Raw genomic sequence first — 23711 nt, 5'->3', positions numbered from 1 at the left:
CGCCCCCCGGAAAGAGGAAGGGACCGGCCGCGGCCTGGGGATTCGAGGAAACTCTGGGTACCGTGCTTATCGCTCGAGGACCCGCTAGCGCTGAGGCAGCCCACGCCGCGGGACCACGCCCGGAGCCGATCGACGCTCTCCATGGCAACCGGAGCGTGGCAACGACACCGCCCCCCTCGGGCGTGACGGGCGTGTGCGTCACAGCGGCGCGCCGGAAGTGACTGCAGTGGTCGCCAGAGACCCCGGAAGTTGACGCGGCGAGCCATAGCTGCTGAGTGACTCCCGGCTAGCGATGGGTTGCGACGGGGGAACGATCCCCAAGAGGCACGAACTGGTGAAGGGGCCCAAGAAAGTTGAGAAGGTCAGTGGCGTGGGCCTGGTGGGGACTGGGGGGGGTGGGGCCCCAGAGAGCAAGGGGAGATGGGGGGGTGGAGCCAGCGGGCTTCCAGACGCAGTTGCGCTCCTTTACCCCGTTCGGAAGACTCAAAATTAACAACAGTATTAATAACGGACCTTGATTGAGTGGTTGCTGTTGCCATTCACCCGGAAGTACCCTTAATATTGGGTGTCTCATGCAGTCCTCACATCGGTACACGCTGATGTTCCTCGCTTTTCAGACATGGAAGTTGAGGGTGATGAGAAAGTTGTGACGTCACGCTAGTAAGCAGCAGAACCAGAATTAGAAGCTTACCTGCCGTTACGACCAGTAATGCAGAATGACTGCTGGTTATCGAGCTTTGTAGACGCGAACAACGTTTTCTCGGGGAAGTCTGCCCAAAACGTCCCCTTAGTCCCCACGAGAGCAGGCCCTTCTCCTACATCTCTGTACCCTGCGTCCCTGGTTGATTAATGTCGGTCTGAGGGACAGTAAGCTCCTGGTGGCAGTCTGTGCCTCTTTCCCCTCTACAGCTCCCACAGTAAATACAGTACAGTGAGTACATGCACGCGTGAATAATTCCTAATTCTCACAGGTAATTTATAAAGTTACATAATGATAACTTCCATGCTGTTGACTGGGGACTTGAGTCAGTAACATGACCAAGATCTCACAACCCGTAGGCAATAAAACAAGATTCCCATACATTGATTCAGGATTTTAAAGGTAGCACTAGTAATTGCTTTTAATTTTTTTTAGATTTTATTGGAGAATTGGGGGAGGGGAACAGCCAAGTTGTTGGCCTTCAATCTTAGTTGTGGAGGGCGCAGCTAGCTCAGCTCCAAGTCCAGTCGCCATCTGGCTGGTGGTCGGCAGCTCGTGGCTGCTCAGCTCAAGGTGCCGTGTTCAGTCTTAGTTGCAGGGGGCAGCCCACCATCTCATGCGTGAGTTGAACCGGCAGCCTTGTTGTTAGGAGCACGTGCTCTCACCAGCTGAGCCATCCTGCCACCTGTTGGCAGCTCAGCTCGGGTGCAGCTCACTGGCCCATGTGGGAATCGAACCGGCGACCCTGTTGCTCAGAGCTCGTGCTCTTAACCAACTAAGTGACTTGGCTGGCTTCAGTAATTACTTTTTAATAATAGAAAGCATGTAAGGCACCTAATACTGTATTTCGCTGGTAGCAGGTCTCTCAGCACTCCACTATAGCATACATTTTGATAAAAGCTATTTAAGCTGCCGACGTTTGGCTTTGAATCTGGGGAATCGATAGAATAACAGTAGTGTGGTTTTGTCTTTGTTTTGTTCAAAATAATAGTAGTGATTAACAGCATGGTTTCTAGAGCCAGCCTGCTATTCTCCTAGCTTCTTCATCTACTTGCTTTGCAACCTTAGACATGTAACCTAACCTCCTGGTGCCTCACTTTCCTCAACAACAAATGTAAAAATACTGAGTAATAGGGTTTTTAAGAGGGCTAAAAGCTTAAGTGACAGAAACTGCTTAGCATAGTGCCTGGCACGCAGCAAACACTTAAGCAACTGTTGCTGCAAAAAATAAATTTAAGGAAATTTTTTCTTTTATTTATTTTTTTCTATGTCTTTTTTCTCCCAAATGTGCCATCATGTTACATTATTCAGATTTGGCATTTTAGGAGGGGACTAGAGTGGGACATGGAATGTTATATAGGTAAAAATATAATTTGAAGGTTATGGAAGGTCTTACATCTGGATTTTCATACTGTGGATAAGGGTTTGATGTGCCGCTTAGTAAATAGTTTGCCAAAAAAACACTTCTGTTAAAATTGATGATTTTATAAAGAATTATATAGTCTTTGTGCTGACCTTTTTTTTAAAAAAGCCTATCTTCTCAATTCTTAGTCCTTAAATTCTGCTAAAACTTTGGAGCCTTTCCCATTGTTAGAAATTAACCTATACTGCTTTTTTTTTCTATATGGCTTTCCTAACTTACAGTTAAGATACAAATAATAATATTTATATAGAGCTTGCATAAGCAATTTGATAACTTGATGTAAACTGTTTTGTCATAGGTGTCATGTTTAGAGGGAACTTTATTTGACATAATATTGCTTACTTGGACTTTTTAAATCCCAGCTTTTTGTGTTATTATCTTTGATTTTTTTAAAAAAATTATATTATCGAATAAGCCTCTTTTTGTAGAATTGTGGACCATATGTCTTTCAGAGGTGAAAATTAATTGGAAGAATTTTTTTTCTCAGGTTGATAAAGATGCTGAACTGGTGGCCCAATGGAACTATTGTGCTTTAAGTCAAGAAATATTAAGACGCCCAATAGTTGCCTGTGAACTTGGCAGGTATGGTTCCTTTACTTAATTGAGATGAATTTTTATGAAGTGATTTTTAAAAGAATTTTAACTTGTAAGTGCAGTTCTTGATTCATCAAATGTGAATTATCTCAAGCAAATTTGTGAAGCCTAGGTTATCATTCCCTGTCTCTGAACATAATTCTACACTTTCCTATTTGGTTTGGTTTATTTAATCTATGGGCTGAAAACGCAGGGGTTAACAGGCGTTAAGTTATAAGCATAAATGCATGAAGGAGCCATGCAGGGTCAGTAGGGAATGGTGGGGACTGGGGGAACTGGCGAGTTCATGTCCTGTCTAAAGGGATAGCTGCTACTCACTTCTAGCCAGTTGTTGAAGTTCAAAAATGTGGGGCCCTAGTGATGCCAGTTCTGACTTCTTTTTTTTTAAGGAAAAGTTGAAAATGTTTAGTTTTGTCTTAAATTTCCTTATTTTAAAATCCTTGTTAAGGTTACATTCAGCCCTCAGGCTGCCAGGTTGCAACCCTTGATTTAAACTAGTTTCTTTGTATGATCTGAAATAGTTGAGAGACGACTACTTTTACTTTTTTAGTAAGGTCAGGCATTTCTGTTACCAGATGTTGATGACCTTGGATTGTCCTTAATTTAGTCTTCCTCCTTTGTGTGAAGGGTGGTTGTTGCCAGAATGTTTTGACTCATCCTTATTGTTACAGACTTTATAACAAAGATGCCGTCATTGAGTTTCTGTTGGACAAATCTTCTGGAAAGGCTTTGGGGAAGGCAGCCGCTCACATTAAAAGCATCAAGGTAAGACAGGTAATTCTGAAGTGCTCCGAGAGGCTCAGTGGTTAAAGTTTATTTTATAGAATTCATGTATATTATAGACCGAACGCAGATGGTTGGAATTCCAGTCCCGCCCGGCCAGCTCGTAAAGGTGTGATTTGGGGCAGGTCACCTAGAGCTCAGCCAGAGGGCCCCACACCTGCACTTCCTGCATTAATAATCTGTTAGGACTTAAAATGTGTGAAGGAGCTTTGAAAACTCTTAACGCAATGTTGGGAGGCATTATTTTTGTAGTTAAAACTCAGCTACTTGAATTTTTGATTTGGAAGACACTTTTAGAGAATTTTATAGGTAGATCACTGATAAAGCATTGTGGTTATCTCCTACTGACTAGAAGTTCTGATTGGCCGTTGACATTCTTTCATAAAAGTGGAAAAACAGGTTTTGTAGTTAGGGACGTTTGTTGAAAGAACAGAATCTTTCCAATTTGGTCAATGGGAGAAAAATCAGAAAAATAGTGAAGAATATGAGAACCATCAAGCTTGTCAAACGCGTCACCTCATGCTCCCCCGGAGATAACGCCTTGAGGCCATTGGGCTAGTTAGTGAGGCTTCCCCCAGAACCAGAGCCCCTGACTCCCAGTCTAAGGCTTTGGGTTTTTAAATTTTTTTTCTTTCCCTTCTCTTTTAAATTTTTTATTATTATATTAGGCTTTTTGTTTGAATTCTTGGAGTGATCACAGAATATAGGATATGTTCATATCAGGCAAATTAATTCTGAAGAGTAGCTAATGGTAGTCCTGTACAAATAACTGTATTTATTTTTGTCATCTTTTACCTTGGGAAGAGACTCCATTCCTGAAAAACCCACGGTAGTATAATTATCTTCCCTCAAAAATGTGATTATCATTGAATTTTATTTATATGGTTCTGCACTTAAAACTTACAGTATTCAGTGTACTGTAGGTGGTTGAACTTTTCAGTTTAATGACCCCCCCCCAAAAAAAATAAACCTTCCATGAAAACAAAAGGATTCAAATAAAGCACTGCAAATATATGGGCTTATCATTACTGTCAGTTACTAGTCCACAAATGCTCTGAGCAGAGAACTTGATGAGACACGTCCCAGCTGGCTTACCTCTGCGGTACTCAGCTGCTCTCCAGAACGGTGTGGTTAACTCGGAAGCAATGCCTCACATGCTGAAGTGGGGCTACATCACTCCTGGTAAAGTTGGATTTTTGAAAACCTGAACGGCTGGATCTTGAAATATGATAGTATTCTCTGGCGAATATTCTGCCTTTTACTCATTCGACCATGGCCTCAGATTTTACTGTCAGTTCAACTGTTAAATAGACATGGATGGTCAGTAACATGGAGGAAGGAACCTCTGAGGATTCAGCAGCAGGGAGAGAAAGTGTCCCTTTCCGGATGAAACTAATATAACGCTTTCTCTTAGTGGAGTAATTTTTCATGTCAGAACTTAGTTTTCCTTAAATAGAAAAGTATTTGTAAAATAGAAATTATTTATTTACTAGTCAGTGGATTTTAAAAATCTTGTTTTCTATCACAATTGATGGTTTCATTTTATGTCCATGTTAATTGGTGGTCAAAGGCAAGTAGCTAGGACGAAGAGGTTTGGGATGGAAAAGCACCAGAGTAACGACTCCTCTGTCGACTTAGGTGGTTATTAAGGATAAGAATGATGCATTTATCAAACGATTTCTTAAAATGCTGATGGTTTTTCACAGAATGTGACAGAACTGAGGCTTTCTGATAATCCCGCCTGGGAAGGGGATAAAGGAAACACAAAAGGCGACAAACACGATGACCTCCAGCGAGCACGTTTCATCTGTCCTGTCGTGGGCTTGGAGATGAATGGCCGACACAGGTCAGTCTGGTGGGATAGTCCTGGTACTGTGAGACTTGCTCCACCGCATAACGATGACACGGACTTCCTTCAGGCGTCCTTCGGTTTGGATAGGGGCTTAGAGGCAGCAGTGCTCAGGACAAGACCACGTTCACGGCCTGTCAGCCACTTGTAAGGTGGCGTCCCAGTCCCCTCAGCTTTGCTGTCGTCCTTACGTACTTGAGCTAGGAGAACCTGAAGAAAAGGGGGGTTTTAAAGATTTCTCATGTAGCACTTATGAGACTTGAGTTGGACTGTTTGATCTTCTCCTGTGAGAAAGAAAACAAAGGGCAAGTGTTTCCTGTCTCCCAAACCCCATTTCCTTCTAATTGGTGAAAAGTCCGCCATAGAGAACTGTGTTACAGAATGTGTGGTTGGTCAGTCAACCAGAGGCCCAGCTGATAATGACAACTCGCTTTGAGTATGTCACTAACAGGTCCTCTGGCGAGAGCTCCGGAAACCTGGAGGTTGAGGTTTATACAGCAAATGCAAGTGACCTGTTTCTCCCTTCAAAAATATGAATGTTGAATGGGTTAGTAGTTGTCTATTTATAGGGTGTTTCACGAAGCCAAAGCTTTAAACTCTTTTCCCACCATTTAGAAATACCTTTAATAGTTGGTAGTCCAGATAGTCATCTAGAATCTTCATCTAACACATTACATGTTGGAAGGCAGTAATTTTTACTATTTTCAATCAGGAAAGTGTGGGGATAGCATCTTAAGTAAGTAAAAACGTTTATTGAGCTATAAACAACCACAGTTAATTGGGAGTACTCTGGCACATTTGTGTATATTCACTTGCATCGGCGTGATGTACGTGACAAAATACACCAGAGAGACTAACCACTGTGCTCTGAAATGGAATCACCTATGGCTTTATGGATTTCGGGGGAAGTAAAGTTGAGGCCCAACTATCTCCCGCTTTTAAAGATGATATTCTTCTTCAAATAATCTGAATTTAAATCATTTATGCCTCTCTCTTAAACTTGACCGTTTAGTGGTAATTATGTGAGGCAGTGGATATGTTATTTAGCTAGACTGTGATCATTTCACCGTGTGTACATATATAAAATCAAGTTGTACACCTTAAATATACAATTCCTATTCATCAATTATATCTAAGTAAAGCTGAAAAAAGAAAAATAAATAATAAAATAAAAGGCTAAAGTTCACCATTTCAGCCAAGCAAGAAATATTATGGGGAGCCAGAATCTTGGACCTAATCCCCCCTCACCTGGGCCCCTGGCACCTGCCAATATGCTTTCTGTCTCAACGGATTTACCTTTTCTGGATATTTTATATAAATAGAAGCATCCAGTACGTAACCTTTTGTGTCTGACTTCCCACTTCTTTTTAAGAAAACCATGGTTCACCCCAAAAGAGGAATTTAGCAGAAACAAACTCATTTCCGGGGTCCTGGGTGGAAGTTACCTACAGACCGTTGCTCTGATGGTGGCTTCCCCTAGTTTTTCCCCTTTCATTTGCTCCCCCCTCCCCCTTCCCAGCTAATTGGAGTCGGCCTCTTGTTGCCTTGCTCTTCTATTAACAGGACCTTCGCACTAGAGAATTGATCCGTTTATATATTTAGTAAAGTTGGTATAATAAAGATTTAAATATATGGAAAAATAAAAGTTAACTCCTAGTGTCATGAAAACATCCAACCTTTATTTCGAGAAAAACATAATTTCCTAAATTACTAATAATTAGTAAGTATCCATAAAATAGGATTTTTTTTTTGGGGGGGGAGGATCCTAAATAGCATTTAATGAATTTAATACAATGTTAATAATTAGGGTTTTGTTAGGGCCATCTACAGCTGCTGTAATCCCTAGGGAATTGGAGAACCCTCCTATCATGGCATTTTTAGAGGAATTTAAAATGTGAAAAGTGCTTTTTGCCCCTTCCCTCCAATCCCAGCCTCCGGTAGTAACATTATTAATGGTTCGCTGTTTAATGCCCCCCCACAGATCCTTCCAACACCAACACACACACCACACTTCCTCTACCTCTGCAAGTAGACATATAAATAAACGTGTATTCTTCCCACAGCCATGGAGTCATGTTATACATATTTTGTAACTTCTGGTTTTTTTCCCTACTTCTCTAAACACGTTTTCATGCCTTTACATAGAGATTTACCTTATTCTTTTTAATCACTGTATGAGTATTCATAATTGATTTAACCATTCCCCTATTGATGAATATTTAGGTGGTTTCCTCGTTTTTCTTGTTGCAAGCAGTGCTGTACCACACAGCTCCATAAATACACATTTGTGCACTACACCCTTGTGGGCATGTTTCTTCAGTAGAAATTCTAAAAAGCGATGCTTTACTTGATACTGTCAAATTGTCCTTCTAAAATGTTACACCTGTGTTGTCCCCACCCACCAGCAAACGTGCCCATTTCCTCAGGCAGTTTCCAACTGGATTCCTTCGATCTCTCATTGTTGCCTGATTGGTAAAACAGTATATGTCATTGTTTTGAAAAGCATTTCTTTAATTAACTGTTGGGTTTAAGTATCTATTACATGTTTTGGCCATTCGTATGTCTTGTGAACCACACGTTAATGCCCTCTGCCCAGTTTTTCTGTTGTTCATTATCGCTTCTTAAGACCTTGTTGAATATTTGTTAACTCTGAATCACATATATATTTAAATTATTTTTTTCCTGAGATCCTATTCTGTCTTTTGACTTTTTATGTCTGTTGGTTTTTTTAATGTATTTATTTTTATTTATAGGGAAGACTTTATTCCAAAGGTTTATCGCAAGGGGGTGGGAATGGAGCTATGGCCTTTTTGTGGTTTTAATTTATATATACATATTTAGGATATGCTAATTATTTTTCTTAATGGAATCAAATGTAACTATTTTTCTTTGTGGTTCTTGGCCCTTGTGTAAACTAAACAAATGTTAATGATAATGTGGGTAATACTTTTTAAATTAGGGTTTAAATTATTCTCCATGTTGGATGTTTCTTCAGGTTTTGCTTTCTGCGGTGCTGTGGGTGCGTGTTCTCTGAACGGGCCTTGAAAGAGATAAAAGCGGAAGTTTGTCACACAGTGAGTTGTTGACATACATCATTTGTTCCTTTTCGGTCACTGAGGAAATCAGATGGTTTAGGGTCCTTTCCTCCATGTGTCATTTCAACATCCTTCAATTCTGTCTGAAACTTGCATCTAATTAGTTGTTTGTCTGCTTAAAACCCTTCCACAGACTCAAACTCCCTCTTGTGACAGGTCCGGGCCTGCCTGCCCAGCTCAGGCCAAGCTTGGGCCACTCGCTGAGTGAGCCACTCTTTGTCCTGTGCCTTTGTTCTCTCTACTGTCACCTGCCAGCCTGGAGAGGTCCTTCCTGGGAACCTGAGTTCCAGAGCAATTGCTTCCTCTGTGAACCCTTATGCTAAACCTTCCTCTCCTTTCCCGGGGTGTCTTGTTAGCTCACCGATCGCATCAGAATGTAATTGGTGGCGATGTGATGATATCACCACTGGACCGTAAGGGTTTTTCCTTTCTTTTTTTATAAGACTTTATTTTTTTAGAGAAGTTTTAGGTTCACAGCAAAATTAAGAGGGAAGTAAGGGATTTCCCATATTCCCTCTGCCCCCACCCCCCACATGCACAACCTCCCCCACCATCAGCCTCGCCACCAGAGTGGGACAGTTGACAAATCTACACTGACATAGTATCACCCAAAGTTCCTCGTTTACACTTGGCTTCACTTGCGCTGATGTATATTCTGTGGTGTGGACTAATGTATAACGACATGTATCCGTCATGACAGGATCATACAGAGGATTTCCACTGCTCATGATAGTATCAGAGAGAGTATTTTCACTGCTCATAATAGTATCATAGAGCGTATTTCCACTGCTTATTATGGTATAATAGAGAGTATTTCCACTGTTCATGATAGTAGCAGAGAGAGTATTTTCACTGCTCATAATAGTATCATACAGAGTACTTCCACTGCCTACAAATCCTCTGCTCCTCCTGTGAGTGTTTGAGAGCGGGGAGTAAGGCTTGTCCATCTCTTCACCGAGGGCTTAATCCTCCCCTGGGCGTGTCGCACGTGCTCAGTAATGTTCACACACATGAGCAAATAGTTGATGTGTGACTCGCCTGCTCAGCCCAAATGAAGGAAATGCTGATGACGTGGCTTTCACGGTGCTGCTGCCGTCCGGACCTTCTGCTCGCCCATGAAAAGCCTGGCATTTAGTTTACTGTCATAGATGCCATCAGCTCCTAACTGTATTTTCACCCACATGAACTCTTGAACTCTGCTTGGGTTTTGTTAGCCTCCTTATACAGTTTCTCCTTGCTGTAAATGATTCTTTCATTCAGCAGCTTTTATTGAGTAACTGTTAGGGGCCAGCCCCTGCCCTCGGCACTACAGTGGATATCATGGTAGATAAGAGTGAGTCAGTCCCTGCCTGCATGGAACCCACATTCCATGTGGAGAGATGGACACTCAGATAACTGAGCAAGGCAGTAGCAATTGAGACAGATGCTAGGGAGGAAACCCAGAGGGTGATGTACCAGAGGGAGAGAGGCCACCTTAGTGGTGGGCGGCAAAAGTACCTCTGGCAGTTTGAGCGAAAGCTCAGAAGTAACAGAGGCCTTTGCTGGTTCAAGGAACAGAAAGTGTAGTGGAGGATGGGGCGGAGAGAAACAGATGAGATTGAAGGGTCAGGCACGGGTCGCTTCGTGTAGGGCCTGGGTGGCCACACTGGGGCTCGTGGGTTTTATTCTAAGAGCAGTGGGAAGCCAGACGGCAGCTGTCAGTTAGAGCGGATGGACTTTAGTTTTAAAACGATCCCTGTATAAAAGAAACTAGACATGGAGGTGGACACACTGGGTGATACCATTTATTTGGACTCAGAGATAGGCAAAAGGTAATTGGTGGTGAAGAAGTCAGTTTGGGGTGATTCTGAACAAAGCTATTCCAGACAGAATTTGGAATCTGTCTCATTAAGCTTCTACAAAAGAAAAGCAGTTCAAAGAATGCATTCAAGAATTTATTCGGCCGAGTGGCTCAGTTGGTTAAGAGCTCGCTCAAGAGTTTGAGCTCTGAGCAACAGCGGTTCGAGTCCCGGCCCGAGCTGAGCAGCCGCTGAGCTGCCAACAGGTGGCAGGATGGCTCAGCTAAAAAAAAAAAGTATGTCATTTATTCACCAGCACTTATTACCTCCCCTGTATTAAAGGTGATGTACAGGTGTTCCCAGGGGAAACAGGATGCAGGTGACACACCCCTATGCTCAAGGTGACTGCAGTCCTGCAGGAATCCTACGTTATATGAAAAGTCACATTTGATATTGTTGTTTGAGGCCAATACCAAGTAGATGGGAAAGATGTTATGGGAGCTCAGGGGCCAGGGTACTCGTTTTGACTGTGCTGATGAGAAATGGCTTTACGAAGGAGGAGACGTCTGCTCTCGGTCTTGAGGACAAAGCATGGTTCTCATCAGTCAGACTTGCCCAGAGATTGGTACAGGCTGGTGGTGGTAGGAGTGCTGGCTGGGATGGTGCCCAGACAGGAAGGACCCCAGACATCCCTACGAGACCGCACACAGGGACTTGGGGACTCCCACTTCGGCGCTCCTTCAGACCGCCTGCTCACCTCGAGGAGCAAGTCTCCGTTCGGTCCTAGTAGGTTTTTGGCACCTGTAACTCCACTGAGCGCCTGAGAGGGTGGACCTGGCACTCAGAGCCTGGGCAGGCAGGGTCCCGTGAGACTTGTTCTGTGTGCTCTGCATCTTTACGCTTACTTTATATTTATGGCCAGGGGTACTGTTTTTGTATTTATGGTGGGATTTAAAGTAAATTTAAGTAGCAACAAAGGGTAGATTTAAGGAAAAATGATAAGATACCAACAATACATTCTAGGGGAATGCCTGAAGTGTGTGAGACGCTGTTGTAAGTGATGGCAGGGACGTTGTCCGGGAGGGGAGAAGGGGAGGGGTCTGTTGAGAGGAGGGGGAGGAGGAGGAGAGCAGCAGCCGAGCTCACAGGGAGGAAGCCGCCCAGGCAGCCTACACAGGTGGGGGTAACAATGTATAGTCACAGCTCAGGCTGGCCAGGACTGTGGGGCAGGGAGAGGCCAGAGACATGAGTCGGACTGGGCGGTGGAAACTTCGAGTGCCAGACTGGGGGGCCATGGATGCCTTCGGGAGCATGAAGATATAGACCTATGCAGGATGGACAGAGAGAAAAGACTGAATGAGAGCAAGAATTTGACAGCAGGTATGAAAAAGGAGGCATGTGAGAAGTGTGTGCAGGAGTCAAAACGCAGCTGGAGTGGGATTTCTTGGAGCGGGACAGGCCCAGTGCACACGCTCTGTGTGCAGATGTGTGCGTGTTTTAGCAAATGGTATTAGGATGCCATTCAAGTGTTAGATGCATTCGCGAGTACACTCAAGAAATCTGCTTGAAAGAATGTAAATATGAGAAGGTGGGAAATTAAGCAGAAATTTATTACAGAAGCCAAATGTCCTAAATCAGTGGTTCCCAAACAAGACTATGCTTTAGAATCACCACAGTAGTTTGCTAAATTTCTATTCCCCATCTCAGACCCACGAAATCAAAATCTTGAGGGTGACTGTAGACCCCCACGGATTTCTACTTTTATTTCAGAGTTCCCAGAATAATTCTAATGGACTGCCGGGTTTGGGGGGCTCACTCATCTAGAGCAATTGAACTTTTGTCCTGCCCATAATGGTAAAACATCTCTTATATTGGTGTGCCGTTTTCCTTTGCATTGGCTGACCTCAAACATCATATTAGTAACCACGTTGACAAACGTGCATAACAGAGCTTTACAGCGAAGTTGATTTTATGTCATGGAAATGCACTGTTACAAGGGAACTCTGCAGTCATTTTGCTGGTTCTTGGGAAATTTTGCTGAGTGCTCACAAACGTTTGCAAGTCTGTACCTTGAGCTCTTTCAAGGGAAGGGAAGGAAGCCGTGGAAAGGGGAACCAACTGTGTCAGTTGCACAAGGAGAAGCAGAGACCAGGTGAGGACCAGGAGCCCGGCTCCTGTCTGCTAGTGGGGGTCGCCGTGGCTGTCGAGCCCTCCTGCAGTCAAGGCAGGACCCTGACTGGAAGCATTTGTCACGTACATAATGTACATAAAAATCGCCTTTGCATAGCTAGATTGCATACCCTACGTGTTAGTTTGCTAAGGTTGCCATAACAAGGTACCGCAAACTGGGCGATTTAACAGAAATTGACTGTCTCACGGTTCTGGAGGCTGGAAGTCCAGAATCATGGTGTCAGCAGGGCTAGCTCCTCCTGCGGGCTCCTCCTGCGGGCTGTGAGGGAGACTCTCCCAGGCCTCTCCCTGACTTCTAGATGGTGTCTTCTCTGTGTCTCCATAAGGCCTTGCCTCTATGGAGTCTGTGTCTGTGTCCAAATTTCCCCTTTTTATAAGGACACCACCAGCCATGCTGGGTTAGGGCCCTCCCTGGTTGACTGCAGCTTAACTCTGCAGTGACCTGATTTCCAAAGGTCACATTCTGACGTACTGGGGCTAGTACTTCAACATTTGGGGGAGGGGACACATCCAACCAATAACACTATATAATTTAGATAATCATAGAGCATTGGGACTGTCACTGGCACACTTGAGTGATTCATTCATTCACTCCTTCAACCAGTACTTAGAGCCTGTTATGTATCAGTTACGGCTCACACACCAGTGCTGGCTTGGGAGCATCACTTCCCCTGTCTGGGCTTTAGATTCTAATATGTAAAGTGAGGGACTTCTCAGATGCTTTCCTTTTAGACCCAAATTCCAAACAATAACATTTTTAAATGAGGAAGAAAATCAAATGACAAATTGGTATACTGTTATCAGGAACCAAACTCATACTTCTAATTTCAAGTCTCACGTTTAGTAATACTAAGTGTATCAAGGTTGGCTAACTGCTGTGATAAACAGTGGGTAACAGTGAAAGTTTCTGGTTGGCCAACTTTCTTCTAGGGGACGCTCAAGGACTCAGTCTCCTGCTGTCTTGTGGCGCTGACCTCCTCTGGTTTTTGGAGTATTCTCCATTGAATTGACTGATGAGGACAGAGAAGGGAAATCTAGCTTAGGAAGTTTTTATGGTCCCAGTCTGGACTTGGTGTTCATCACCTCTGCTCACAGTCCATTGGCCAAAACTCAGTCATGTGGCCACACCTATTTGCAAGGGAGCCTGGGAAAAGCAGTCTAGCTGGATGCCGAGGAAAACAAGGTGAAGACCAGCCATTTCTGCCGGCTCTGCCAAAAGACAGACTGATGGCACTGTTTCAGGAACTGTAGTATATTGTGACAATGTGAACGAAGTAACATAAAGCCACAGTGTCAAAGTCTAAAACAAATGTTTTTGCTTTTTAGGTAATGTCTGAAATTTAGAGACATCAGTGTCTTAAGTACAATGTCAGGAGCCTCTGATATTTAGGGTATGCATTTTCTCTACTTTTCACTCTGTAGTTCCACCTACACTTGGCTTTTCACTTCACTGGAAGAGCCTCGGGGGGTTGAAATGGCTCTGGTTTTGTGTCCTAAAACACATGCATGGTGTGCACATTCGATTTCAGTAAACGGTCCAAAGAGATGTAGTTGCTAGGTTTTTTGTGTTTTCACTATAAACAAATCACTAGCCAAAAAATTAATTGTATTCCCCACTGTGTTCCTTCCTTCCTGTAATAAGAAGAAACACATTGGAGTAATTACAGGTTGCAAAATAACTGATGTGCTTGTTACTCAAAGCACAATCCATGGTCCTGCAGCATTGGCGTCACCTGGGAGGTTTTGTTTTCTCTTTTTAGGCGTGCAGACTCTCTGCCCAGACCTGCAGAATCGGAATCTGTATTTTAACAAGACCCCCACAGGATTTCTCTGCACAATAAAGTTTGAGGAGCACTGATCTGGATTCTAGAGGTGTGATCCGTAGCATTTGACTTGCTAGCTCTCCGGCTTCATTTATTTAGTCTTTGTCTTAGGTGAGTGGGGTATCTGGATGTTTTAAACTCAGAAGGAAAATAGAAATTTACACCCATATTGTTGAGGTTTTTGTTGTTGTTGTTTGTTTGAGTTATTTTCATGGGTGAGGCGTGGGTGGAAAGGGGTGACAATAAGTTAGGGAAGGGGCGTATCTTCAAAAGTATTTGGCAAATTCTGATTTTCAGGCTGTGGCTTCCGGGTTATTTTAGCTTTCTGCCATCTTTATGGTCTTTGTGAATATTAAGCCTGGGGAATTGCATAATATCCAGTACAGGCAGCCTTAAACTTTACATGTAAGAAAAACCAAATAGAAAAATTGAACAGTAGACTCTGCATGTTAGCAAGAAGCCTCTTTTCCCAGAAGGCTAGAGAAATGATCCCAAGATCCCCATTAATACATTGCCTTTAAGATACAGTCCATAGCAATTTATTTCAGACATTTTTTACATGGGATTTAATTTTGTTTTTTGACTTCACAAGTGAACACAGTGAGAGTCTGACTCAGGGCAGAGCGAACAGCGGCTTCTTGTCATTAGTTCTGACGCTCCTGGAGGCAGCTGCTGTATTTTGGTCTCCCCTGCCTGTCCCAGCCTGGGTGGCTGCCTTGCCTCTCGGCCCCACCCCCCACCCCCTCTTCAAACAAGCTGTGTTCTTATTCTCACCTGAGCCTGGATCGAAGTGTTAGAAGGCTCTTGGTTTTCAGCAACTGTTTACTGAAGCATGCAGCCCTCCAGGGGCCTTATCTACAATATATGTCTCCAGCAGCACCTTGAGATACTTTTTCTCTCGTGATTTCTTTCTCAGAGCCTTAGAAGTGGCCGATAAGCAGTAGCAAAGGATTGTTAGTAGCATTTTTCTCCGTTCGTTTTAGGACTGACTTGTATCAGAGAACTGTTTCCCCGTCTTCTTGGGCTGAATGTTCTCTTAGTCAAGGAACCAGAGTGAAGCGAATAAGAAAGCAAACACTTCTCATAGCTCCCAGCTTAGCGGGTCAGGTCCCACTAAAGTGAGTCTGCTGTGGAAACCGCCAGTGTGGCTCCACGGAAACCTCCGCCTGCCGCAGCGCTCTCAGCCTGAGCCGCCTCTCCAGGCACGTAACCACAAGAGGGTCTGTTGAGGAGTCGAATTGGCTGGCAAACAGAGAACGCGACGAAATGATCCACGGCAGGTCTCCTGGTCCATATACACAGCTGTCCTGGACATAACGGCCTGCAAAAAAAAACCGAACTTAGCTGCCATGGTTCCCGTCAGTTTCCATTCACGCAGAAACCGTCACGCGCTGCTTCTAAGGTCACCTGTGAGGCCTCTGCTTCCCAGGAGTTCAGGGCATGCATGATTTCCATGATTGCTCCGATGGGCTTTTATGTGGGATTTTGAATGGACGATGGAAGGGAAGTTTTCATTCTTTTTGTTAGCGATCTCCAAAGTGTTTCATGGCTACTTTAGGTGGATACTGTGAAATTTGAGCATCTCATGAACCCAACGGAGATATAACAACATTCATTTGCCTGGTAAAATCTAAACTCTGATAGCTTCTGTTTGATGTTCCATGAACTTTTAAGTCTTTTCCTTGGTTGTGGGTAGTTCATAAGAATCGTGTTGATTTTGATAAGTCATTGCTTCAATCCCTTACTGGTTTTGCAGAGTGAGCACTGGATACAAATGGATTAAAATGGGAATTACAGCAGAACCCCGTGCTGATTGGCTCCCTTCGAGATGAACTCAGGAGCGCTTTTTATGCGCCTGACACCATGCGTGCTCCTGTCTTATTCTCCCCTCCACACTGTGAGGTGATTCCGTCACCACCTTCAGTGTGAGGACAGGCAAGTGTTCAGCTTGTTGGCGAGGGCAGGTTCTGTCCATGTTGCTCAGCTCTGTCCTGCGCTCTCCCCATGCCAGTCCAGTCATTCTGCCTCTGAAAACCTATCTTGAGATATTATTTTTAAAAAGGGATGGAACTGCATGTATAAAAATTTCCAGTAAGACTGAAATAATCAGAAAGAACCTTCCCCGGGCTGAGCAGGTATTCGTCGAGTAAGGGGCCTAGAGCTGGGATGCAGTAAGGATCATGTAAATGGCAGCTGTTAACATGATGGACAGACATTCTTGGCATAGTGTCAGTAGAATTCCATGTAACCAGCTAGAAAGTATAAATATGAAGACAAGCAGTGTGAAAAGCTTAGGACATGCAGAAAAAGAATCATGTGCCTTGATTATAACTGGATAACTGTGATTTATGTACATATGAGCTCAAACCGGAAGGGAACCCAAACAAACGGAATGTTTTCAGCGTTGTGTTAATACTGGTTTGATAATTAAAAATAAACTCTGTTGCTGGTAATAACTGATGGCTGTCACTCTGTGTGCAGAACTAGGCTGTAAGCTTGCCCAGTGGAGGGCGCATGGTGGCTGCACCTGATTTGAGACCCAGCTCTGTGCCACTTCCTGTGACCTTGGGACTGACCTCACCTCTCTGAGCCTGGGGTTCCTCATCCGTAAAGTGTGAATAATAATAGTTTCTGCCTGAGAATCATTGTGAGGGTTGACTGCAGGCCCAGAGCCAGGCCCTGGGAGGGTTTCCCCACACTGTCCCCATCACAGTGCGTGGCCGAAGGCGGGGCTAAGTGAACACCGGTTACAGCCGGCCAGTTGCTCTACTGGTTGGTCAGTTACACACTGACGCTGGGGATGGCAAGAACTTTCCCAGGTATTTACTTTCAGGGGATGATGTTTCTTAAGATTTACAGTAACTAGGTTTTTTTGCAAACATTATTGAAATATTCAGGTTGCCACTATAATAATTCTGAATCATTACTTTATTATTGGTGGCAACAACTCTACATGACTTTCTACACTGTTTGTGTACCTACGAGAATGACATTTTCAGGAAGAGCCTGAGCTTCCTCCTTTTCTGAGCATTTGTTTATTAACTGGTCCTGTCAGTCCCTGTGGGTCTTGGCAATGAGCTCCTTCCTGCTTTCTAAAGAAAGGCCAAGGTTGTGTTAGCCTGCTGTTTAACTGGCACCTTCTTATTATGTGAGTATCTCCCTAACTGAATCATTGTTGCCTTTTTAAAAGTACTAGAAATTACTCCAGCCCTCTGACCTGGTACCTGTCAGGAGGCTGGCTGTGCACGTGGCAGCAGGAATTGCCTGTCTTGAACTATTCTGGTATTCGGTTTTACGGTTTTGATTTGCCTGCAGCCTGTTTCTTTTAGGTCAGTCTTCTAAACAGCTCGAAAACTGGGCGAACCTAGTTTCTTTTGCATATTTGATGTACTTTATTCAAATGTGAGGGCCATACCCAAATGCACTAATCAGAGAGGTTACTGTGTGTCGGTGGTGTTGGGAAGCTACCGGTAGACAGAAAGGGTGGGGCCCAGGTGTCCCTGGAGACAGGACGCTCTTTGGGGGCCCCCTTCACGTGTGGACTTGCCATGGTCTCTCTGCCTTCTCCTCCCACATGATTTGCGGCCCCATGATGGCCAGGCAGCCCTCCTGGCCTTATTCACTTTGTGCTGTGATTTGTTCGTCATCCATCTTTTTTCTCCCCAAGATTGTCTGCTCCTCTCAAGCAGCCATCTTTAAACTGGGGGTTGGGGTGGGAGTTCGGGGGGCAGGGAGAGGAGGCCCAAATAGCAAGCTCGACAAGAAGCCAAGTTCTAGCTTTTCCGCTCTGTAGGTACTGCCCCCAAACTGATGCGCCTGAGAGCGCTCTGCAGGAGAGGGACCCAGCTGTCTCCCACCCCAGACCTTGCTTTGGTCTGTTGCCCTGGTAGCTAACCTCTGGGGCACCAGGCAAAGGGGCACCAGGATTCACGGCTCCTCAGGAAGAATCTGCTGAGGGCAAAGTAGAGAGCCCTTCCTTCAGCCAGAACTGCTTACAAACTTGGGGGGCGGGGTGCCCTGTGCCTGTCTAAGTACCTGAGAATTAAGGCTTCACTGCAAGGAGGTTGCTATGGGGACGTGTATTAGAACATTTATTTGAATCTAAGAATGAAGTCTGGCTTTTTCAGAAAGAAAGTCAGTCTTTGGCCTGATGACATTGGCTGTGGGGACTGCCTTTGCCTGTGAGATCATGTGACAGAGGGTCACATGAATGGTATGAGCTGAATTAAACCTGTGGCTGCAAGATTCTGATGAAAAACTATTCAGAGCATATATACGAAGTATAGTAGGTGGGAAAACACACCTATAATAAGATCTTTAAACCTATAATAAGATCTTTTTCCAGTTTCTTCTAAGGAGTGTGTAAGCAGAACAGGAGTGAAGGCCGTTGCTCTAGAGCTGCATGGCAGACTTTCTGTAAAGGGCTAGAGGGGGAATATGTTTGGCTCTGTGGTCAGATTCTGCCGTTCGTTGTCATAAACAGCACAGTAAGTGAATGGGCATGGCTGTGTTCAATAAAACTTTATTTGTACCAATAGGCCGCGAGCGGCCTGCTAGTGGTGGTCAGCTGGCCCCACTCTGCAGCTTAGGCCTATTCTAATAGACCCAGGGAGACACAGAGCTTATTTTTAATAGATATTTAAGTTTGAATTCTAGAAACAGGTGGAAAAAGCCAGGTAGCTCATGTATTTTTATCTTAAAACTTTAAAAGTTGCAGCCCTGTTGTGTGTTCACTTTGTGAACATGTATCAAGCTGAATACTTCAGATTTTTGTGCGCCTTTCTGCATGGATCTTATACCTAAATAAAAAGTTTTTAAAAATTGACACCACACCAGTTGGGTCGTCACTAATTCCAGAGTACTTTAAATGTGACTGTGATCGAGGCAGCAGTTGTATGGGGGTTTTTGTTTGTTTGTTTCATTTTTACCTTTACATCCATCATGAACATGTCCCTCCCCGTTCCTCCATTTAATGGCTCGCATGTCACCTTCCCAGCCAGCATTCGGTGTGGCGCCCGGAGCATCTGGGGGAAAAACAAGCGTGAGGTGTGAGACCCAGCTTCTCAGCTCTTGCGCGCCCTCATTTCCATTTCCTTCAGACACGGAAACTGACGAAGAGCCCCTAGCACAGTGCCTGGCGCTGGTCAGTTTCCAGTACTGTTTATTAAGTGAACGAAGACATGAAGAACTTCCCAGATATTTGCGCTAGACTTTTCAAAAGGCTCTGTTTGAGGAGATGCAAAATGCTTCTTTCTGGAGAGGGAACAAAAGCAGCCAGGTTGGTTTGGGAACTTGGTGCTCTGTCAGCCAGCCTTGCACCCCTGAAATCCAGGACCCTCCTTTCCTCCCCAAGTGGAAAGTCTTGCAAAATATAGAGTTATTTACAAGCCATATAGCAGAGCTGAAATAGAACCTTCAGTTAAGATTTAATTCCTGTTGCTGCCTCCTATCTGAACATATCCCTGATTGCTGGTTCGTTCTTACCTTTTAGTCGGTTCAAGGTCACCCAGTAGTGTCGCTCTGGGCTGTGGATGTCTTGAGACCACTGAAGCATGTCTTTTGCACGGATATCTGTCAGTACAAACTGTACAAACTTCCTCGTTAGTATGTAGTAAGCACTTCCAAAATAAATTGTTAAGTTATGGGGTGGTTCATCTTTGAATATTTTATTTGGAGACACATAGATATTGCCTTCAGGGGTGAATTCGGGATGACTTTGACTGGTCTTGGATTTCATGTTTTCTGGTTGAATTACCCCAGGGGTGATATTTTTGTCACTCCATTTGCTTCTGATGTAGTGTATGATTTCTTTGTTGGTTTTGATTGGAAAATCCTGCCCACAAAGGTTGATGACATAGTTCCATTGAAATTTGGAATGGACTAGATCTTTCATACAGTTAATGTCTGCCTGTAGTCTTGCAAAGCCCATATTAGGCACCTTCTCTCTCCCTGATGAAATGAAAATATTTTCGAAACAGTTAACCAGGGCTTGCACAGCAGTCTTGTCATTCTTTGGGGCCTTTTCATCAACATGAATACAATAAACATTTTGAGGTACATAAATAGCTCTGAGAAGCTGCACAAACATGGCCAGCTCCTTATGAACAGTTATGATATATGCCAAAGAGAAATTGCCCTCTTCAGCAGACAGGGGTCTGGATATGAAATGCAGCGCCTGGGAAATCCTGGAGCAATTTCCTGGTGTGTGTAAGGGAGCGAGTATGTCCAGTCCATGAGCGTTTTTACAAAATTTTGCAATTTGGAGGGCCGCCCCTTTCCCTTCAAATAAAGCTGAACACAGTTCATCTGGATAAAAGCCGCACTCCACTACTGCCAGAGAGGTGGGTGCCTCCTCTGGTCCCCCGAGAGTTGGGTTCCTTAAGTAAAGAAAAATGGAGATGATGCAAATGGCCGCGCACACCAGGAGGCCGGGCTTCATGGTTCGCAGCTGGCCCATGTTGTGAGCTGCAGGTGCCTTGTTGCCGTGGTCTGCAAGTTTTTCCTTTGAGCTTCCTAAAAGAACAACAGATAGAATTGAGGGTGTTGTACCCCCTTCCCAACTTCACTGAAGGATTTAAGTGTATGACTTGGTCAGTTTCTGTGTATGTGTGCACCCGGGAAACCGTCCCCACCGCCACGGTAACAGGCGTGGGCCTTACCCCTAAGCGCCCTGTGCTGCTCGCTCCATCCTCCTTCCCCCCTCGTCTCTGGGCGGTCGCTGACGCGCTCTCAGGCACTCTGGATTCGTTGGCATGTCCTGTAACTTCATATAAATGGAGTCATGCACTGTGTGCCTTCTGCCTGACTTTTTCCACTTAATGATTTTGAGATCCATCCGCATCATTGCATTCCTCACCACTTCATTCTTTCTGATTCTGACAGTATCCCGTCGTCCGGACACGCCCCAGTCTGCTGGTCCTGCACGTCAGTGGATACCTGACGTTTCTAGTTTTAGGAGATTGCAAGATGCTGTCAGCATCTGTGCACAAGTCTTTGTATGGGCCTGTGGTTTTGTTTCTCTGGGGGCAGACACTGCACAGTGGGATGGCTGGCTCGCAGACAGGTGTACGTTTAACTGCTTAGGACCCGCAGCCAACTGTGCAAAGCGGTTATACTGTTTTACACGCCTGCCGGCAACGTCTGAGAGCTCCCGCTTACTAGGATGGGAACTTGGTTTGGCTCAGGAAATGTTTGTTGATTGGCCCAAACATAAAACGTTATGGCATAATTTTAAAGACATTTTTATAAATTATGTAATATTTTTATAAACAAAGCCATCGTTAAAATGAACACATTTCACATCTGAGCTCTAAAATAAACAGAACCTTTTTATATCATAAATAAATGCTTTATCATAAAAATAGAAATTTAGTAGAAAGTAAATACCTTCTTGAAGTAAAATGAAAATAAAGCGTTTACTCCTCTTGAGGATTTTGGTTCAAGGTGAACCGTGCGCCGTAGCAGCCCGTTTCGTCTCCCCGGTTGACTGGAGGTTCAGTATGGGGAGGGTTTTGGAGGGTTTGGGGTTTGTTGTCTTGGTTTTTGTTTTTCAGCTTGTGGTCAAAGTAAAGCACTCTGGTCCCATCACGGAAATGTGAGCCCCACTTCACTGACAGATGGCACCCCGTGTATCCCCCAGAGCCCAGAATATCAGGTAGTCTCCATAGCTTACGATAATGAATGAAGACCAGTCTCGTGTGTGATCTGCTCGAGGGACACTCAGGCGATGCATGGGCTGAATGCGTTTCCCTCCCTCGTATGGAGACAGGTCCACGAGCCCGCCGCCTTTCCACCTCTAGGTCTGTCAGGGCCGTGTCCGCAGTTGCCCAACAATTAAATCTTCCTTCCGGCCCAGGGTCACCTTAATGTTTAGAAATAGGCGTGTGTGGGAACTAGGGTCGCCAGTAGTTTAGCTTTATTGTCACAGTTTCACACAAGCTTTTTAAGGTGATCCGGCCAGCCTTGTAAATGAAGTCTGGAAGACACCAGACTTTAGGTTTTTAAACCTAAAAACATGGTTCTTGCTGTTGCTTTAACATAACATCTGGTGGATAGTGGGAAATTCCCACAGAGTCAATTCTGTAGGGCCTGGCAGTTTTTCCTTTTTAAAGAGTGATGGGGCCGGCTGAGTGGCTCAGTTGGTTAAGAGCGCGAGCTCTGAGCAACAGGGTCACCGGTTCGATTCCCACATGGACCAGTGAGCTGCGCCCGAGCTGAGCTGCTGCTGAGTTGCGAACAGGTGGCAGGATGGCTCAGCTGGAGAGAGCAAGGTTGCCGGTTCGACTCCCGCGTGGGATGGTGGCTACGCCCACCCACAACTAAGATTGAACACGGCGTCTTGAACTCAGCGGCCGCAAGCTGCCGATGGGTGGCCGGATGGCGACTGGACTTGGAGCCGAGCTAGCTGCGCCCTCCACAGCTAAGATTGAAGGACAACAACTTGGCTGTTCCCCTTCCCAATTCCCCCAACACTGTTCTCCTTCCCTAATTCCCAATAAAATCTTTAAAAAAAAAAAGAAAAAAGAGCAATGACCACCATTTTCAGTTCTGCAAAGGTTTCCTAGCCCTGATTCTTGGTGGTTTGTTGTTGTTCTATTTCTATATTGTGACACCAGCTTCGTAGCCATAGTGAACGTGGAAGTGTTAAACATGTGACTTTCTATCACTAAACTAATTTCTAAGAAATGTAAGTGGTATTTTCCAAGTGTGGGCCAGATGCAGCTCCTAAAAAAGTGTAGCCTTACTGGTTTTTGGACCACTTCTCTCCTCCACTGATAGTTCTGTTGGAAGTCCTTCTTTATTTTAAAGGGTTTAGAGAGAGAGAGTGGCAGTCTCCCTTGTGTTTTGTGGAGCAGATATAGAAGCTCTTTGTCCAGAGCAGACCCATTTTACCATTCCGCTGACCTGTTTCCTCATGTATCACTGAAATCAGAAATGGTTTCTAAAACTGCTATTTTCGGGCTGTGTGAGAGAGCATCTTAAGGCTTTTTTCATGCACTGTCTTTCCTTAATTTAAATTTCCTGGGCTTTATATACTTGAATAATCTTTTAGTCTTCCATCACTGCAGCCTTTGACAGGTAGCATCTATCTATCTATCTATCTATCTATCTATCTATCTATCTATCTATCTATCTATCTCAGTAGAATTAAATGGCTCCAAACAATGAGTAATCTTTCAGTAGAAATAATTACCAAAGTTAACGGTTAAGGATGGTGTTTACATTTCGTTCCTTTCTGTAGTGCTAAATCTCCACAATAACAGCAGTGATTTCCAAGTGTACTTCTCATAATGGAATTGTATTACATTTTATGTTTTTGTCCAAGCATAAAATGCTTCCAAGGGGTTGTTTCAAAACACATGACTGTCCTAGTTATTAGAGCCAGTGAGTATGTTTTACTCCGTTTCTTCTTTAGTCTTCTACAGCCTCGCCCTCCCTGCCTCCCAACAAGCCTTAACAGCCAAAACAAGAGTCAG

General features: G+C 44.4%; 2 protein-coding genes across 5 annotated transcripts in view; one reads left to right on the top strand and one right to left on the bottom strand.

Moving 5' to 3' along the window:
* The first annotated feature begins 215 nt into the window (after positions 1 to 215).
* The window catches only part of RTF2 (replication termination factor 2), a 32515-nt gene continuing 9019 nt past the window's right edge, over positions 216 to 23711 (top strand). For 3 of the 4 annotated variants that reach the window (XM_019637335.1, XM_019637334.1, XM_019637333.1), the window contains exons 1-5: positions 216 to 361; positions 2611 to 2705; positions 3389 to 3482; positions 5207 to 5346; positions 8345 to 8423. In XM_019637335.1, the coding sequence (XP_019492880.1) occupies positions 293 to 361; positions 2611 to 2705; positions 3389 to 3482; positions 5207 to 5346; positions 8345 to 8423 (477 nt within the window). In that variant the 5' untranslated portion in view covers positions 216 to 292. The remainder of the gene's footprint in view (positions 362 to 2610; positions 2706 to 3388; positions 3483 to 5206; positions 5347 to 8344; positions 8424 to 23711) is intronic. The other variant, XM_019637332.1, reaches the window with a different exon arrangement.
* On the bottom strand, positions 16306 to 22360 carry LOC109380096 (beta-1,3-galactosyl-O-glycosyl-glycoprotein beta-1,6-N-acetylglucosaminyltransferase 7). The gene is made up of 3 exons (XM_019637331.1): positions 19720 to 22360; positions 19164 to 19259; positions 16306 to 16487 (listed from the first exon to the last, which is right to left on the bottom strand). The coding sequence occupies exons 1-3, from the start codon at positions 20690 to 20692 to the stop codon at positions 16465 to 16467; spliced, it is 1092 nt and encodes a 363-aa protein (XP_019492876.1). The 5' UTR covers positions 20693 to 22360; the 3' UTR covers positions 16306 to 16464.

This window comes from Hipposideros armiger, unplaced genomic scaffold (assembly GCF_001890085.2).
Source record: "Hipposideros armiger isolate ML-2016 unplaced genomic scaffold, ASM189008v1 scaffold_32, whole genome shotgun sequence".
Classification (NCBI taxonomy): Eukaryota; Metazoa; Chordata; class Mammalia; order Chiroptera; family Hipposideridae; genus Hipposideros; species Hipposideros armiger.
Note: the sequence above shows the minus strand (reverse complement) of the source record. Positions and strands in the feature narration are given on the sequence as shown.